The sequence below is a fragment of the Dipodomys ordii genome, unplaced genomic scaffold, assembly GCF_000151885.1.
Source record: "Dipodomys ordii isolate 6190 unplaced genomic scaffold, Dord_2.0 Scaffold1, whole genome shotgun sequence".
Lineage (NCBI taxonomy): Eukaryota > Metazoa > Chordata > Mammalia > Rodentia > Heteromyidae > Dipodomys > Dipodomys ordii.
The window spans coordinates 21,545,469-21,563,464 of NW_012267217.1; the positions used below are offsets into that span (position 1 = coordinate 21,545,469).

General features: G+C 38.4%; 1 protein-coding gene across 3 annotated transcripts in view; it reads left to right on the forward strand.

The window, feature by feature from the left end:
• Positions 1 to 17,996, forward strand: part of Dgkh (diacylglycerol kinase, eta) — a 147,885-nt gene that overhangs the window by 97,290 nt on the left and 32,599 nt on the right. For all 3 annotated transcript variants that reach the window (XM_013028420.1, XM_013028348.1, XM_013028480.1), the window contains 7 exons: positions 128 to 287; positions 2,786 to 2,894; positions 3,022 to 3,161; positions 7,812 to 7,887; positions 12,225 to 12,310; positions 14,751 to 14,850; positions 17,101 to 17,374. In XM_013028420.1, the coding sequence (XP_012883874.1) occupies positions 128 to 287; positions 2,786 to 2,894; positions 3,022 to 3,161; positions 7,812 to 7,887; positions 12,225 to 12,310; positions 14,751 to 14,850; positions 17,101 to 17,374 (945 nt within the window). The remainder of the gene's footprint in view (positions 1 to 127; positions 288 to 2,785; positions 2,895 to 3,021; positions 3,162 to 7,811; positions 7,888 to 12,224; positions 12,311 to 14,750; positions 14,851 to 17,100; positions 17,375 to 17,996) is intronic.

A 17,996-nucleotide genomic window follows, 5' to 3' on the forward strand; every position in this document is an offset into this window, starting at 1 on the left:
TAAATTATAACTGAATGTTCCAGGAATAAAAAAAAAAAGCTTTTATTTTTGTGACTTCTTTTCTCCGTGTGTTATCATTTAAGAGAGGAAGCTGTACACACTGACCTTTTGTTGTGTTCTTTCCCAGGTTTCTGTAGAGCAACGTTTTCATTCTGTGTTAGTCCTCTGTTGGTTTTTGTCAATTCTAAGAGTGGAGATAACCAGGGAGTAAAGTTCCTTCGTCGTTTTAAACAGTTGCTAAATCCGGCTCAGGTGTTTGATTTAATGAATGGAGGTCCTTACTTAGGGTAATTCCATTATTGCTATTATTTGAATCATATGTAGCACCTGGAATAAAATGTAACCGCAATTTCCTTTTCCCTTTTCTTTTCCCTTTCCCTTTGCCTTTCCTTCCCATCTTTCCTTTCCTTTCTTTTGTTAAATTGTTTTTATAATGTTGTGGTTGGGATCCAGGGCCTCACATATGTGTTTGGCTTTGTAGCTTATGAAATTCTAGATCCTCTAGATATATCAGCATTGACCTTTCCTCTCCTCTCTGCCTGGAGCTCTGCTTGCCAATATTTATTTATGTATGTATGTATGTATTTATTATTTATTTTGCCGGTCCTGGGGCTTGTACACAGGGCCTAGGCTCTGTCCCTGAGCCTTTCTGTGCTCAAGGCCAGTACTCTACCACATGAGCCATAGCGCCACTTCTGGCTTTTTCTGAGTAGGTTTTTGGAAATAGGAATCTCTCATGTAACTGTAGCCCCTCTGTATAGTATCTTTACAATAAAATTAAAAGAAACACACACACACACACACACACACACACACACACACACACAAAGGAATCTCACAGCCTTTTCTGCTCAGGCTGACTTTGAACCATGACCCTCAGATCTCAGCCTTCTGAGTAGCTAGGATTACAGGCGTGAGCCTGTAAAAGCATATTACAATTGGCGAGGGGAACTGGGTGATGGGCTCACACCTGTAATCCTAGCTACTCAGGAGGCTAAAATCTGAAGATCGGGTTCAAAGCCAGCGCAGGCAGGAAAGTCCGTGAGACTCTTATCTCTAATAAACCACTAGAAAACCGGAAGTGGCGCTGTGGCTCTAGCAGTAGAGCTCTTGCCTTGAGCTGAAGAGCACAGGGACAGCGCCCAAACCCAGAGTTCAAGCCCCATGACCAACCCAAAACAAAACAAAAAAAAACTTCCTTATTTTAATTCTAAATTTCTTACTGAATTTTCCAAATTTCAAACTTTGCTTAGAAAATGTTACAGAATATATGTTCTTCCACACAATGCTAATAATTTGTTTAGCTTCAGGAAAGATCAACTTGCATAGATGTAAAATACAAAACAGCATGAGAAAATTACTTTTCCAGAAGGCTAACATTAATTTATATATACTTTACATAAGCAGTAATTTCACCCAAGTATGGCTACTATTGTGGGTTATTAGGACAGTTTCTAAATTAGACCCTGATCACATAAATGACAAAGAAAATCTTTTATTAGCTGTATTTTTTAGCTTTCTAGGATGTCATACAACTTCAGATCTGAAAAGAAAGACCATTCAAATAGCATTTTGAAAAGATATATGCCTTGAGAACTTCATATACCTTTTGTATATACCTATCTTTTTCTGAATAAATGATACATGCTATGCCTTCCCAGTGAGGGGGCCATTCATTTTATAAGACTCTTAGACTATCTCTGGTTGAAATTTTTTGAGATGCTTCCTTGAGATGCAGTATATTTTTCACATTTTCCACAATACATTCAAGATGTAGAATATGTCAGAAATTGAGATGAAGAGCCAAGTAAGTAAGCACTAGTGATTCACACTGTAATCCTAGCTACTCAGAAGGCTGAGGTCTGAGGATTGTGGTTCAAAGCCAGCCTGAGAAGGAAAGTTTGTAAGACTCTTATCTCCAATTAGCCAGCAGCAAAGCTGTGGCTCAAGTGATACAGTGCTTCTCTTGAGAGCAAAAGCTAAGGAAAAGAGCCCAAATCCTGAGTTCAAGCTCCAGGATCCACATAAGAAAGAAAGAAAAGAAGGCAGGGACAGAGAAATGAAGGAAAGAAAAGAGGAGGAAAAAGAAAAAGAAAAGAAATTGAGACTGACTTAAGTACAACAGTTGCCTTAGACTAGGAGGAGAGGAGGATAGATAGGCTAAGACTATCCTAAAAGCCATACAGGAGTCAGCAGTGCCTTTAAAACCGCCTCGGACCTGCCAGGGCCGAAAGGTCTCTTGAGACTCTTATCTCCAATAAACTCAGTAAAAGCTAAAGTGGCACTATGGCTCAAGTAGTAGAGTGCTAGCAGCACCCAGGCTCTAAGGTCAAATCCCAGGTCCCGCAAAAAAAGAAAAATTAAAAACTTCCTTGGTCACTTTACATCCCACCCTAAATTTCCCCTGGTCTGTAACTCTTGAGGCAATGGAATATCCTTCTAATGAAAGGAAAGCCAGCACTGTTGCCTCTCATACCACTTTCTTTACCTTTAGTTTTCTTCCCTAATTCTGCCTTGGTTTTAGTTTTCTCATTTCTTTTTCCCCTTTCCTTCTAAGTTTATCTCTGTGTCCACTTATAACTTCGCTTTCCTTCTTATGAGTTGAAAGGTTGTTTTTTTTTTATTAAACATTGTACTCATTTTTATAGTGGAATATGTATGTAAAAAAGTTCTCGTATTTTATCTGAACATGGAATCCCAAAAAATGAATACAGAATGACCAAGATTGAGAAAAGTGCTTTTTAAAATATATTTATATTAAAATGAATTTTTTTTTTACTTTCAGTTTAAGATTATTTCAGAAATTTGACAATTTCCGGATTCTGGTTTGCGGAGGAGATGGAAGTGTAGGCTGGGTTCTGTCAGAAATTGACAAGCTCAACCTACATAAACAGGCAAGTAGGAATCTTTTTGTTTGCTAGTTGACAGGAATGTATACTAACATACTTGCTGGAGTAAAGAATGTAGAGCCGCCTTGTCTCTCAGCTAATGTAACAGTCTCAACGTTGTGCTCTGTTGTAGTGTCAGCTCGGGGTGTTGCCATTGGGTACTGGCAATGACCTTGCTCGAGTCCTTGGATGGGGAGGTTCTTATGATGATGACACTCAGCTTCCTCAGATTCTAGAGAAGCTGGAACGAGCCAGTACCAAAATGTTGGACAGGTAAAAGGGATCTCTCTTTTAAAGTCATGTTATTAGTTTCATGAAGACAGATACTTCCTTATTTGTTCCACTATTTGAGTCCTAAGCTGAAGACAGGGAGTAGACACACTCGATAAAGATACTTTTGAAAATATTGTAAAAAACAACAAAAAAAACCCCCTGAAAATCAATTCTGATGACCACATTACTTTAAAGATAGAAGACTGTGTTGATGCTAATTATTTTTAATCACTGTTCAAGTAAGAAAACCAAAACAATTCATTTTGGGGGACTTTCACTGAATATAAGAAGTAGACCACTATCTTTGGGAAAAATGAATAGATAAAAGAGATATATAAACTTTAGATTTGTTAGACCATCTCTTCTTAATTATGTATATTAAGAATGAATTGAGCCAAAGAAGAGTTAGATGTTTTTAAAGGAAACAAGAATCCTTTCACAGCGACAAAGAATTAAAAGGAGAGCTTTAAATGAAGGAACTCATATTTATGCCGGCCTGCATCACATACCTTTCTTAAAAGTTTTACAGCACTGAGGATTGAACCCAGGTTGCACTTAGTTAAACAACTATTTTCCCACATGAACTATGCCCTCTGTCTTCTATTTGGTTTTTGAGATGGAAGTCTCACTAACTTTGCCTGGCTGTACTTGAACCTTGGATTCTGCTCTTCTGCTTCCAAGTAACTGGGATGATACAGTGTACTATGCCTAGCTGATTTTCTCTCTTATCTGCCCAGTTAGAAAACAAATCAAAATATGTAGGCTGGTTATTGTGAGGAAGGGGTTCAGAGCTGGAGTTTTAAGGAACAACAAGACTCAGTAGTAATTACCTCCCCTCCCCCATGCAGAGGAGACAAATGTCAAAATATCATTATAGCCTTGAGCTAGCATGAATCAAAACGACTTTGATAGGATTAACCATCTGTTAAACTCTTCCCGAAAATAACAAAATTTCATCTGGGAGGCACTAATTTAAAATGTAATTACTCTAAGATGAGCTATAATCTAATTAATTGTAACCTTATCTGTCACAAGGAAATGTTGTAATGCTTGATTCCTTTTGCTAACAGAATATTTTTTTAAAGCTGGCCAGTAGAAAATTTGTCTATATCCAGAATTGCATAAAAGCACCACTCACTAGTTTGACTGTCTAATGGTTTATAGTCTAGGGCTGGAGCTGGATCCAGCGTCCAATCTTTACAAAATACAAAAAGGTAGCCATGTGAGGTGATAGCTAACTTAATAAGCTGACGTAATGATTATTGCACCATGTTAACATCAGGCTACAGACCTTACATATATGCATTTTTCATCAAGTTTTATCTTAAGGAAGCTGAGGGGAAAAAAGATTGGCAAGAAACAAAATCATCATTGTTTACAAAAGAGCTAGGAGGTAATTTCCCAGACAGCTGTCCAATTCTTTGCTTACCAAAAAAGCAAAATATTTTAAATGCTTTCTTTGTTAAATTTAAAGACCACTCCAGCTGCATCCTAGGAAATGGTGCTAGATGTTTCCTGTACCCTGGGTGTTTGCTTAGTTAGCCCTGCATGTTGTACAAAGTCATTTATCCAGGTGGTCAATGTGGTAAATTCCTTCCTACCAACAGACACACAGAAAACACAGAAAAAAAGTCAAAATGGATTCAAAACCATAGGATCTTTATTAGAAACAAGAATAGTTGTTCTTGTGTTTTATTTATTTGCTAGCCATTAAAACAACAATAAAAACAACATCAAAACCAGCCAGGCATTAATGACTCATGCTTGTAATCCTAGCTACTCAGGAGGCTGAAATCTGAGGATCACAGTTAGAAGCTAGCCTGGGCAGGAAAGCCCTTGAGGCTTTTATCAATTAGCCATCAAAAAGCTGGAAATGGAGCTGTGGTTTAAGTGGTAGAGCACTTGAGTGGAAAGCTAAGGGAAAAAGCATCTGTGTCCTGAATTCAAGCCCCAGTACTGGCACAGAAACTAAACATAAAACGGTTACCCTAGCACCACAGGGGGAAAAATCACTCTCATTCTACATTTTGATTTATTTGATTTTTAGAAACATTGTGGTATGGCTCAGAAATGCATTATTATGAGGATCTTAGATTGAGGCTTTTACAGATTATAAGAAAAGAACAATAGTGTTGGTTGTCTGACTGACACTTTCAATAATTTTATTCAGTCATCACTGCAGTGAGAGCGAGAGAACAAACTATTGTCATCTCCATTTTCCTAGTGAAAAGGCCTCTGGAGGTTTTTGACATGATGAAGATTCTAGCTACCTAGTACTAGAACTGGAGTCTAAACCTGAATCCAAGACTCCAGTTCCAGAGATCTTTTCTCAGCAATGCACTCTCTCCCCTTAAAGCATTGTAGACCTGAGAATTCCCAGCCATCTGGTTTCTGATTCTGTGCCTAGTATAAATCTGCCCCTCTGATGGCTGACTCCTTCCTTCTTGCTGCTACTTTCCCCAGCTTTTTCACTCAAACTGTCTCATATTAAGGAGAGAGCTACAAAATGAAAGTGAGGGTCAATTTCTTTCCATTGTTTTAACTCTTTTGACTATAAGAATATATCCAATTATAAGGACCTTGGCCTGTTTTGGAGGTACTGGGATTTGAACTCAGGACCTTCCCCCTTGCTAGGCAGGCGATTGATACCATTTGAGCTTCCCTTTTTGCTTTTCATATTTTTCTAGTAGTGTTACATTATGTCTGGGCTGTGATCCTCATATTTATTCTTCTCATGGAGCTGAGTGACAGGTCCACATTACCATGTAAAGCTCCTTATTAATTGAGATGAGGTCTTAGTAACTTGTTTTGAACAGGTTGGCCTTGAACTATCATCCTCCACGCATTAGAATCATTCTCCCTAGAATTAGGATTACAACTGTGCATTACCACACCCAGCCATAAATTAGAATTTTATATCTCCAGTTGCAGTTTTCTGTATTTGTATATTTGCAAATTTAGGTATTTTGATTACTTGTATGATGCTTATTTTCTATGCTAGACTAGTGCTTCTTTAGGAAAGCCTTATTTGTTTTGTGTGTGTGTGTGTGTGTGTGTGTGTGTGTGTGGCACGCGCGCGTGCGCATGTGGGCAGGTTTGTGCATTGAACTCAGGGTCTCAAGCTTGCTGCACAAGTGCTTAAGAGACATTTAATATTTATCTGTTTCACAGTGGATGGATGGATGGATGGATGGATGGGAAGGATGGATGGATGGATGGATAGATGTCTTTTGATGCTTAAATGCAAATGTATTTATAAATTTATATATTAATATGTAATATATAAAATACATATCTATTTTCGGATCAAGAATTGAATAATATCTGCACATTTACATATTTTAAGAAAAAGTGTATGTCTATTGGAGGAGTTTTGGAAATTTGGAATTCAGTTAGTCTGATGGTAGAGAAGCTCTATTTGAACACTGAGCTTAGGATTTGCCTTTGGGTTCTAGCTATGTTATAGTACTGCTTTTATTATACTCTGTTGTTCTTGTAAAACCTTTTTATCTCATCTTGCTAGTGTTACAGTAATGTCCTGACTTAATGATCTTTCCAATTTTGAACATGATTTTTGACATAGAAGGGATTATCCTGAACTGACTGCTTTTCTTTAACACTAAATTTGAATTAAAATTGTTTTGAAGCTAATACATATATTTAACTGAAATAAATTTGCTTGAAGTATTATTTCTATTTCTGTTTACCCCCAAAGCCTGTACTTGTATTCATTCTTAAATTAAGAAGGGCGTTTACCTTATTTTCAATTCATGTCTAAATATGTGCTGCTTTGGCACTTGCTTTGGCAAGAGTGGTTAGTACATAGGTAGTGACTCTTTTTTTTTTTTTAAGTTCATCTGTAGTAGCTTGTTTTTTTTCTCTAGGAAATTCTTTTATCCTGTAGAAAAATTTGTCTGTTTATTTTACAATTGAAATTTTTTGCTTAGTTAAAACTAAAGTAATATTTATTTCATCTAGGACAATTTTTAGACATTTTTTGGATTGGAGACATTAATAATTTGTGAAATCTGGTTAGTAAATTGCATTGAAGATTATTTTGAAAATAGAACAGAAAAGAATTTTTTTTTTTGCGCCAATCATGGGACTTGAACTCTGGGCCTGGGTGCTGTCCCTCAGCTCTTCAGCTCAAGGCTAGCACTCTACCACTTGAGCCACAGCACCACTTCTGGCTTTTTTCTGCTTATGTGGTGCTGAGGAATCGAACCCAGTGCCTCATGCATGCAAGACAAGCGCTCTACCACTGAGCCACCTTCCCAGCCCCCAGAAAAGAATTTTTGAAAAAAACTTATTTTTTCACTCAGTGAAGAATGAGATATATGGTATACATTTTCTTGTGGGTGTGTTCTTTAAATATTTAGAGAAATGATAAAATCTCCACTTATTGAAGGAATGGTAAAATTATAAAATGAGTCAATGTTTTATTAGATTACCAAAGTTTCAGATCTTCATTTTTAGTTTAAAATTCAATAAAAACCATAGTCCACAAAACATCCGTGTATATATTTGTCACTTTCAAATGTTCAGCATATATCTGTTTAATGGACAAATGAATGGAAGGATGGATTTATCTGTATGTGTGTGTGCACGCTTATGTGTGAACAATTATAATAAGGTATTTTCTCTCCTCAGGTGGAGTATAATGACGTATGAGCTCAAACTGCCACCAAAAGCTTCTTTACCTCCAGAAGCGCCTGAAGAATTTTATGTAAGATCAATCCTTTACCTATTTATCCTTTGAAATGGGGGTAGCTATCTTGGGATAAGGGATGAGACCACCTACTCATGATGGTAATGGCAGTATTTTAACTTCATTTTAATTTGGTGAGTATATGCTATCATTGATCAACACTAGTCTGTCCCTGGAGTAAAAACTCCTGAAGATCTCCTCTAGTGACCACCTACACTGGAGGTGTCATGTAAACCATATCTCTTTCTTTCACTGGCTTCCTTACTTCCCCTGTAGAGTGAAGCTGCAGTGTTGTGAGGATTCATTCATACAGTAGATGTGTTTAGGTTACCTAGGATGCAAGTTTCCTGCTTGTATCTGCTCGTCTTGCGGTGTTCTATTTACCAATAAACTTCCAGGACAGCCCAGCTGGTGGCAGCTTCCTTTTGGCTTCTCCCCATCTCCTTCACTGGCCATGAGCACCTGTCATTGATTACTGTCATCCTAGCTCCCTTAAGCAATCTCCAAATGTACCATACTCCATGTTATCTCTTCCTTGCTACCTTGCCTGCTCCTTGAAGTGGGGCAGCAGGACAAGTCTGTTGATGCAGAGAAAACAAAGAAAGAAAGGCAGCTTACTTCCTTCTACCTCAGCTGCAGGCCTCAGTTGTCTATAGTCCTAGATGTTTTAAAAGGCTTAACATTTTTTTTTTTCAGTTGTGGGGCCTGAACTCTGAGCCTTAGCTCTTCAGCTCAAGGCTAGCCCCCTACCACTTGAGCCACAGCACCACTTTCAGCTTTTTTCTCCTTATGTGGTGCTGAGGAATCAAACCCAGGCCCTCATGCATGCAAGGCAAGCGCTCTATCACTGAGCCACCTTCCCAGCCCAGGCTTAGCATTCTTATTAAACCTTAAAACCAGAATTGATTTACAACAGAGCCCAAATGCCAGAGGATTCTTCTCTGGCTTATTAAGACCATTTGATCTATAATAACTTATTTTTTCCTCAGGAATATTCAAGTTCGTTTCATAATGAAAACATTTGTCAAAAATAAAATTATGATCTTGTCAAAACTGAGGCAGGGAGTGGTCACTAGAGATCTGGGGCTGTTACTTAGCAAAACTCATTGAAGTTTTAAAATCTTTTTCTGATATAAAATTTTTAAATGTGAAGTTAGATGCAGAATTGCTATTGAAAATTAAGATATTTCCTGCTTCATTTCCAACATTTTTACCTTCATTATCCTACCCAGTTATGACCATCAGTCATGTTTTTATAGAAACAAATCTTTTCTCAGTAATATTTTTGTAAAGGTTACTACTTTTCTTTCCAAAAAGAAAAAAGGAAAGCTGGGCATTGGTAGCTCAGGACTGTAATCCTAGCTACTCACGAGGCTGAGATCTGAGGATCATGGTTCAGAACCAGGCCAGGCAGGAAAGACTCTTACCTGCAATAAACTACTCAGAAAAAGCCGGAAGGGCCAGGCAGGGGCTGACTGACTCTAAGCCCTATGGTCAGTCTGGCTGCTGGTCTGGCCTGGCTTAGCCTACAGACAGCCTGAAGGAGGACCAGACTGGCAGGGCATTGCAGGGGGCCGGGGGTGGGGGTAGGCTTAGGGTCTCATCCACAAGAAATAATTAAGTGGCTCAAGTGGCAGAGCACTAGCTTTGAGCCTCAGAAGCTCTAGGGACAGTGCCCAGGCGTGAATTCAAGCTCCAGGACTGGCAAAAAACAAAAACCAAAAAAATCTACTACTTAATGATGCTTACTTCAGAAATGTCAATTTCCCAATGTATAAAATAGAGGCAGATGATTTACTTCTATCATTTCTGTGTAATCACATTATGAAGATGGGTTGTAATTATGAATACCTGAAGGAAATCTACTCTTTTTTTTTTAAAGTTCAATGGGCTATGAATGAAACTGGTATTTTCTTTTACTTTATTTTGTCGGTTGTGGGGCTTGAACTCTGGGCTTGGGTGCTATCCCTCAGCTCTTCAGCTCCAGGCTAGTGCTCTACTGCTTGAGCCACAGCACCACTTTCAGTTTTCTAGTGGTTTATTGGAGATAAGAGTCTCATAGACTTTCCTGCCTGGGCTGGCTTTGAACTGTGATCCTTAGTTCTCAGCCTCCTGAGTCACTAGGATTATAGGCATGAGCCACCAGCACCTGGCTGAAACTGGTATTTTTTAAAATGTACTTTCAAAACAAAGGGTAGCATAGGTCAAGATGACAGTAAATGTTCTTGCTGCTGAGCAAGGCCTGATGCCCTCTGATGGACTTTTGGGCCTTTGAAATACCTGAGAAGTGAGCTAGAGTTTCTCAGCTTGTCATGCTTCTCTAGGTATAGGACATTGGTAAAACACTCAGCTGATGTTGCCTCAGGCTCCTTGGCTGTAAAACAAGACGGTGAAAGGGTAAGAATATAAAAAAGGCATAATTTGATAGTCCAGTACACAATGAAAAATGTCAGCTGTGATTATTACTAAACTTTCAACCTTGCTAAGTGAACCGACTTGGAAGTAGTTTAAAAAGTGACATCTATAATTTTCATCCTTGGACAAATTTTCTTCTGAAAGAGATGGTAAATTTTGTTTTTATTTATCTTTAATGGATTAAAGACTTGGATTTCTTTAGGTATTGGTTTCATATGGCTCTACATGACATTAATAAATGAATCAACTGACATTCATTCATTTGTTAATGGCATGAGTAATGATTTAAAATATTTTCCCACAGGGAAGAGAATAAAACTAATCTCTGAACATCATCTCCCTATTTAGTATTTTTAGAAGTTGTAGTTTTACTTTTCTGCGCTTTAAAGATACCATTTCTGTTGGCTAAATCAGCAGACTAATAAAGTGGATTTTGGGTCTAATACAGTATTGTATGTAACTTTGAAGTTCCACCTTCCTCTCCTTTTCTTTTCTCTTCTCTTCTCTTCTCTTTTCTTTTTTTTTCTTTTCTTTTCTTTTTTCTTTTGGTCAGTCATGGGGCTTGAACTCTGAGCCTGGGCTCTGTCCCTGAGCTCTTCAGCTCAAGGTGAGCGCTCTACCACTTGAGCCACAGCACCACTTCCGGTTTTCTGGTGGTTTATTGGAGATAAGAGTCTCACGGACTTTCCTGACTTGACTGGCTTTGAACCACAATCCTCAGATCTCAACCTCCTGAGTAGCTAGGATTATAGGCGTGAGCCACTGGTGCCTGGCTTCCTCTCCTTTCTTGCTTTTTCATAATCTGCCTTTGAAGGAGGTAAGATAGAAATTTAATAGTAACATACAGAGGGACCACTGGTAGACTTGAATGTAATTTAACACTATGGTTCTTTTGATAAGAGACTAGGCAGGAAGGATATTAATTATGTCTTTAATTATATCTATTTTTGTAGGATTAGGGCTTGACCTCAGGGCTTGCAGGGCTTGATACTTGCCAGGCAGGCTATCTACCACTTGAGTCACACTCTTAGCCCATTTTTGTGTTAGTTACTTTTCAGGTAGGGTATCATTTTGGCTTATGCCAGTTTTGGATTGTTACCTTCCTACCTATGCTCCCCAAGTAGCTGAGCTCATGCACCACAGTGCCCAGCCTTCATAAATATATAATTGGTGAGAAAGGCAGTGAAAAGCTATCTGAGTGAGACAGAAGAGAATCAGAGTACTACATTTAAAACTCAAAGATTCTGAGCTTGTGACTTGGAATGTATTTGAAGCAAACATTTGATGGGTGTTGCTGAATATGAGGTTATTTAAATCTTGTGCATATTTTTGCATAGCAGGAAGATGTACTCTTTAAATGAGATTTTAAAGTTTGAATCAAATAGAAAAAGTTATATACATGCAGACATCTATATGACTTACATATATACATATGCATATATGTATATATATGCATATATATGTGTATGCATACATATATATGACAGTATATATAGAGACAGAGAGTATATTTGGCATTTGAAATTTTGAATATTTAAGAGATACATTTACTTACATGATTGTATATTTGCACTCATGACAGTAAGACAATGGTTTCATCAAAATTAGTAAATTTTATTTTATTTTTTGGCTATCCCTTATACTTACTAGGCTGGCGCTCTACTGCCTGAGCCATTCCTCCAGACATACTTTTCTTTGTCCTTTTTTGGGAGATGGGAAGAGGGGAACTACTCTTTATCTACCTGTCTGTCTGTCTTTTTGTCTGTCTGTTGTCTGTATATTTTTATCTTTAAGTAGTTATACAACAAAGCCCTTTACAGTTTGGCAGAGAATCCTTTGAGAAAAGTAATTCTACAGTTCAGTAAACTTGGTTGATTTGCTTTGATTTATAAACACCACCAGCAGCAATGATACAGGTTTTTTTTTTTTTTTTTTTTCAGATGACAATTTATGAAGACTCAGTTGCAAGTCACCTTACAAAAATCCTCAACTCTGATGAAGATGCAGTGGTCATATCTTCTGCCAAGTGAGTGAAGCTAGGGCTGTCACTTTTCTGTGCGCGACTTGACCGGTCGCTGTGATTGTCTTCTTCTCAGTGAAGTAGCTTACCGAATTAAAATACTAAATTTGAACTCAGTTGGGTGCAGTGTGCTCACACCTGTAATCCTAACTATGTAGGAGGCTGAGATCTGAAGATCACAGGTTTGTTCATTTTTTTGTTGGTTGTGGGGCCTGAACTCTGGGCCTGGGCATTGTCCCTCAGCTTTTCAGCTGAAGTCAAGAGCTCTACCAATTGAGCCACAGTGCCCAACCAGAGGCTGCTTAATTTGAAACATTTGGCACAAGTTGTACGAACTAGTTTAGACTTTAATTATAATCTAATGGTCTGTTCAAGAAAGTATTTGTGATTATAAAATGGAAATTGTGTTTCATTACTTTATTATTTTTTAATGAAGATAATAGGCAGTTCTCCAAAAAAAAGTGAAGATGAAGGGGAAGAAGAAAGACAAAGAGGGAAAGTAGAAACATTCCAATATTTACATACTTAATGTGCAACGAAAAGGACACATAAGATAAATCATTACAAACAATTTACTACTCGCAGAAGGACAAGTGTAGCATGACTCTTGGATGACAGATTCACAAACAGTAGGAAAGAAGAACCAGCTTGAGGCAGGGATTGGCAAGTAGTTGGCACAGGCGGAGATGGGCAACAAATTGTTTCTGGCATTGCTGCTGGTTAATTTATGTTTGTTTAATGAGTTGTGTTGCATTACAGAATGTATACAAATTTTCAGTTTGCCCCAACACTCAGCAATCCCTATTGTCTTTCTCATCCTGGGCGCAGTTCATACCTACCTTTTACTTGCGTGGTCTCTGTAGATATTTGGCTGTGGTCCCCTTGTCCTGTGTTTAGGACATGTCAGAAGTGGTTGCTAAAATGATGGAAAGTTGAAAAAGTTGCTTTTCAGAGACATAATGAATTATAAAAGAATTATTTTTTAATATATTGAAGTGGCTATTTTATATGACCACCATTCTATTAACTTTTATGTTTGTTGTGTTTGATCATTGTGTACTCTTCATTTTATATATACTATATTTTGGTTAGTAATCCAACCCCAGATCCAAAACCTTTTTTTTTGTTTCAGTCCTGGGGCTTAAACTTAGGGCCTGGACAGTGTCTCTGAGTTGTTTGTTTGTTTTTTCCTCGTGGCTAGCACTCCATCACTTGAGCCATAGCTCTACTTCAGCTCTTTTAAGTACTTAATTGGAGATAAGAGTCTCACAGACTTTTCTGTCCAATCTGGCTGCAAACTGTGGTCCTCAGATCTCAGCCTTCTGAAAAGCTAGGATTACAGGTGTGAGCCACCAGTGCCTGTCTCTGAAGACTTTAGAAAGATAGATTTATTAGTGTTACAGGTTATTTTCTCTTATGGTTTACTTTTATTGCAAAGAAACCAAATGTAATGAAAAGAAACAAACAAGTGAATTTTGACACTAATGAGACCTAAATTAGTATTGTATTGGTTATCTTAAAGGGAGACAGTGAATGGAGTTACAGAAGGCTCTATAACTCAGTTCCATTGTCAGGCTGGTGTACAGTACAATAGGCAGCCTTTTTCTCTTACCAGGAACAGTGTGTTACTGGTACACCCCATTGTCCTACAGTGACAATGTAAATATTCTTCTCTTTAGTTCACCTCTGCAGTTCATAATCTAAACAGCAGGTGTGGAAGATAAGTGTGTGTGTGTGTGTGTGTGTGTGTGTGTGTGTGTGCGTGCACATGCATGCTATTGAAGCTTGAACTCAGGGTCTGGGTGCTATCTCAGCTTTTTTACTCAAGATTAGCTCTCTACCATGTGAGCCAAAGCTCAGCTTCTGGCTTTTTGCTGATTAATTGTAGATAAGGATTTTATAGACTGTCCTGCTTTGGCTGCTTTTGAACATCAATCCTCAGATCTCAGCCTCCTGAGTAGCTAGGATTACAAGCGTGAGCCATTTGCACCTGGCTCTGCATGATTTTTTTTTTAAAGGGATCTGAAAGTACTGTTCTAAGACTTTCAATGCTTCAGAAAGGCTTGTTAAAATTTAACATTACTGTAATTTAAATCACAGAGAGCAGAGTTTATCCATGTATCTAATCCTCACTTAGAAGGTCCTAAACTTGTGCTGGGATGTAACTCAGTGGCAAAGCACTTACCTAGCAAGTGCAATGTCCTGGGTTCCATCCACAGTACCAATAAAAAGAAAAGGCAAAAAATACAGTGAAGAATACAAATAAACAACAACAAAGAAGGTCCTAAACTCATCTAAGGCATATTACACAGTGGGTAAAAGGACACACTTATATACCAATGATCTAGGTATTTTAGTTTAGCTAATTGTGCTTACTTATACATGTGTTTATAAGCTAGAGCAAATCAACCAAGTTTACTGAACTGTACAATTTCTTTCCTCAAAGGATTCTCTGCGAAACTGTAAAGGACTTTGTTGCCAAAGTAGAGAAGGAATATGACAAAAGGATGGAAAATGCAGTGGTAGCCGAAGCCGTTGCCAGCAAAGTAAGGGGGATACTTCAGGGTCTGCCAACTCGTTCCCACAAGGCCAACATTGAGCCATGTTCTAAAGCTGAACTGGCTAGATGGTTTCCTTGACACCTAAAGCAAGAGAAAAAAAATGACTTTTGATCAGATATGAGGATTTTGAAAGTATTCTAGTTTGTGTTTTCCTTACTGTGTAACAAAACTGCATGGTTCAAAACATATAACAAACCAAATTTTATAATGCCGGTCTTAGTTCCGGTGATTGACATTTTGGAGGAGGATGCTGTGTTAGGTGGGTTTTAGTGGAGAGAAACAGCTTTCTGTTTCCAAGTGGACTTCAAAATGTGCATTTCCTACAAGCACAGGTGCTTGGATTCCTTGGACTGTAGATATGGTCCTGGCTCTCTTGTAAAAGTTCATTTCCTGCATTGCTATTTTTCTCCTTCATGAATTTTCTGATGCTAAAATATCCATAGCTTATTGACCCTCAAAGTGACCACCTTTCATTAAGTTTATGGGAGAGCCATTTAACAAAGACTTGGGTATCTTTGAGCTTATGAAGAAATGGTGGCTTGATGAATAGAAGGGAAAGAAAAGACATAAACACACACTTTTCAAGCATTCCATTTTATTTATGGAGAATTTCAGAAATCAGAAGCTGTCTCTTAGCTACACTTTGCCACTAAATTTTCTGCTGTGACTGTCCTGAAAGGACTGGAAAATTGACTGTGGAGACAAAAGGTGTGTACACTAGGGGGCAATATTAACTTCATTCCCAAACCTATCATCAAACAAGAAAGGCAGAGTAACCAAGGGCCAAGTGCTTGCTATTCTTTCAATATCTCTCTTCTTTCTTCCTTCTGTGCATTTTCATTTTCTTTTTGTCCCAGTATTAAGTCTTAATCTCAGGGCCTGGGCACTGTCCCTTATCTTTCTCACTTAAGACTTGTGCCCTACTACTTGAATAACAGTTCCACTCTGGCTTTTTTTTTTTTTTTTTTTTTGCTGGCTAATTTGAGTTAATAGTCTAACAGCCTTTACTGCCTGTCTGTTTTTAAACTTTGATTCTCATATCTCAGCCTCCTGAGTAGCTACAATTATAGTACTGAGCCACTTGCACAAGGCAACCTATTTTTTTCTTGCCCTTTCTTTGTTCACTCCTTTGTAAACCACCACTTGAACATCTTGACAAGGTTCAGCTAAGCTGAGGCTAATAACACTGAAAATGGTGCCATAAGCCAATTCCTTTTTATAAAACCAAATTGTTTTTAGTGTTTTATATATACATTACTTTTTAATATACTGTGACACTTTATGGTAAAATATTTGTTGCATTCTTTTAAGAGTAATATCTATGCAAAGGTAGGTTTTAAGTATTTTAAGTGGAATGGAGTCTCAACGATTCTAGAAGTATAATTCAGAAGTTTAAGCTAGGGATGTTGGTACATGCCTGTAATCCCAGCTACTTGGTGGGATTACAGAAGCAGGAGGATCAAGAATTGGAGGCCAATTTAGGCTAAATTAGTGAGGTCTTATGTCAAAAACAAAATAAAAGCAAAAAGTGAGTCAGGCACCAGTGGCTCATGCCTGTAATCCTAGCTACTCAGCTGAGAGTTGAGGATCATGGTTTGGAGCCAGCCCAGACAGGAAAGTCTGTGAGACTCTTATCTTCAATAAACTACTCAGAAAACACCAGAAATAGCACTGTGGCTCAAGATACCTTTGAGCACAAAGAAGCTCAGGGACAACACCCAGGCCCTGAGTTCAAGCTCCAGGACCAGCAAAAACAAAAAAGAAAAAATTTTAAAAAAGAAAAGCAAAAAGTGATAAGGGTTTGGGTGACTTAAGTGGTAGCAAACAAACACAAGGCCTGGGGTTCAAGCCCTGTTACTGCAAAAAAAAAAAAAACGGCGGGAGGAGTTTACAAAGAATCAAAGAATTAGGCTATTTTTCAATGGTGAATATACTCTACAAGGTCCCAGATGTAAGTTATATACACAGACAATTAATAGTCAATAGTAAGCATCCATACATAAATTTTTCTTCCAAGTCAAACACCTCTAAATTGTTACTTTAACTCTCTATGAAGTGTTAAAATAGATGCTCCCAGGAAGAAAATAAAAGGTGATAACTTGACTTTTGTGTTTTTCTACTTAGTGATTAGACTGATACTCAGAACATCTTACATAAGACATTCCTTGTATTGCATTTGACAATGGCACACACATTTGAATTCCTTGCTCATAGCTGTCTTTTGTGGTTTCCCAGTGTTCAGTCCTCAATGAGAAGCTTGAACAACTGCTACAAGCCTTGCACACAGATTGCCAGACTGCTCCTGTCCTCCCAGGCATGGGCCCTGCCATCCTAGAAGAAGATACTGTGGAATCTTCCAGTGAAGAGTCCTTGTGTGAAAGCAAAGACCAGCTCTTGGATGACATCACAAAACCCTCCTCCCAGAAAGCTGTCAAACCCAGGGAGATAATGCTACGTGCGAACAGTTTAAAGAAGGCAGTGAGGCAAGTCATTGAAGAGGCCGGAAAAGGTACACGTTCACAAAATTAGCTCTGCGAGAAGTTGGTGGCATTCCTGTTGCAAGTGCAGTGGAAGTTTTGTGATGGTCACATTGGACATGCTTAAAAGCATTTTAAGCTGGGCATGATTGCTTATACCTACAATCCTAGCTACTCTGGAGCAGCGATAGGGAAAAATTGGCTGTTGGAGGCAAAAAAAAAACTTGTGAGATTCCTCTCTTATCAACCAATAAACTGGACTTGGTAGCAGGAACCAGTCCCCTAGGCACCTGGCTGTAAACAGGAGACCTACAGCCCAGGCTGGTAGGAAGGGTGGGGAAATAAAACCTTAGACAGAAAGATAATGAAAGCAAAAAGAGCTTAGAGTATGGTTCAAGTGGTAGAACACCTGCCTTCCTAGCAAGCTTGCTGTCCTGAGTTCAAATCTCAGCACAGTCAAAAAAATATATGATAGAGCCTGGGAAGGTAGCTCAGTGGTAGAGTGCTTGCCTTGCATGCATGAGGCCTTGGGTTCTATTCCTCAGCACCACATAAGTAGAAAAAGCCAGACGTGCAGGCATGAGGCCTTGGGTTCTATTCCTCAATACCACATAAACAGAAAAAGCCAGAAGTGGCACTGTGGCTCAAGTGGTA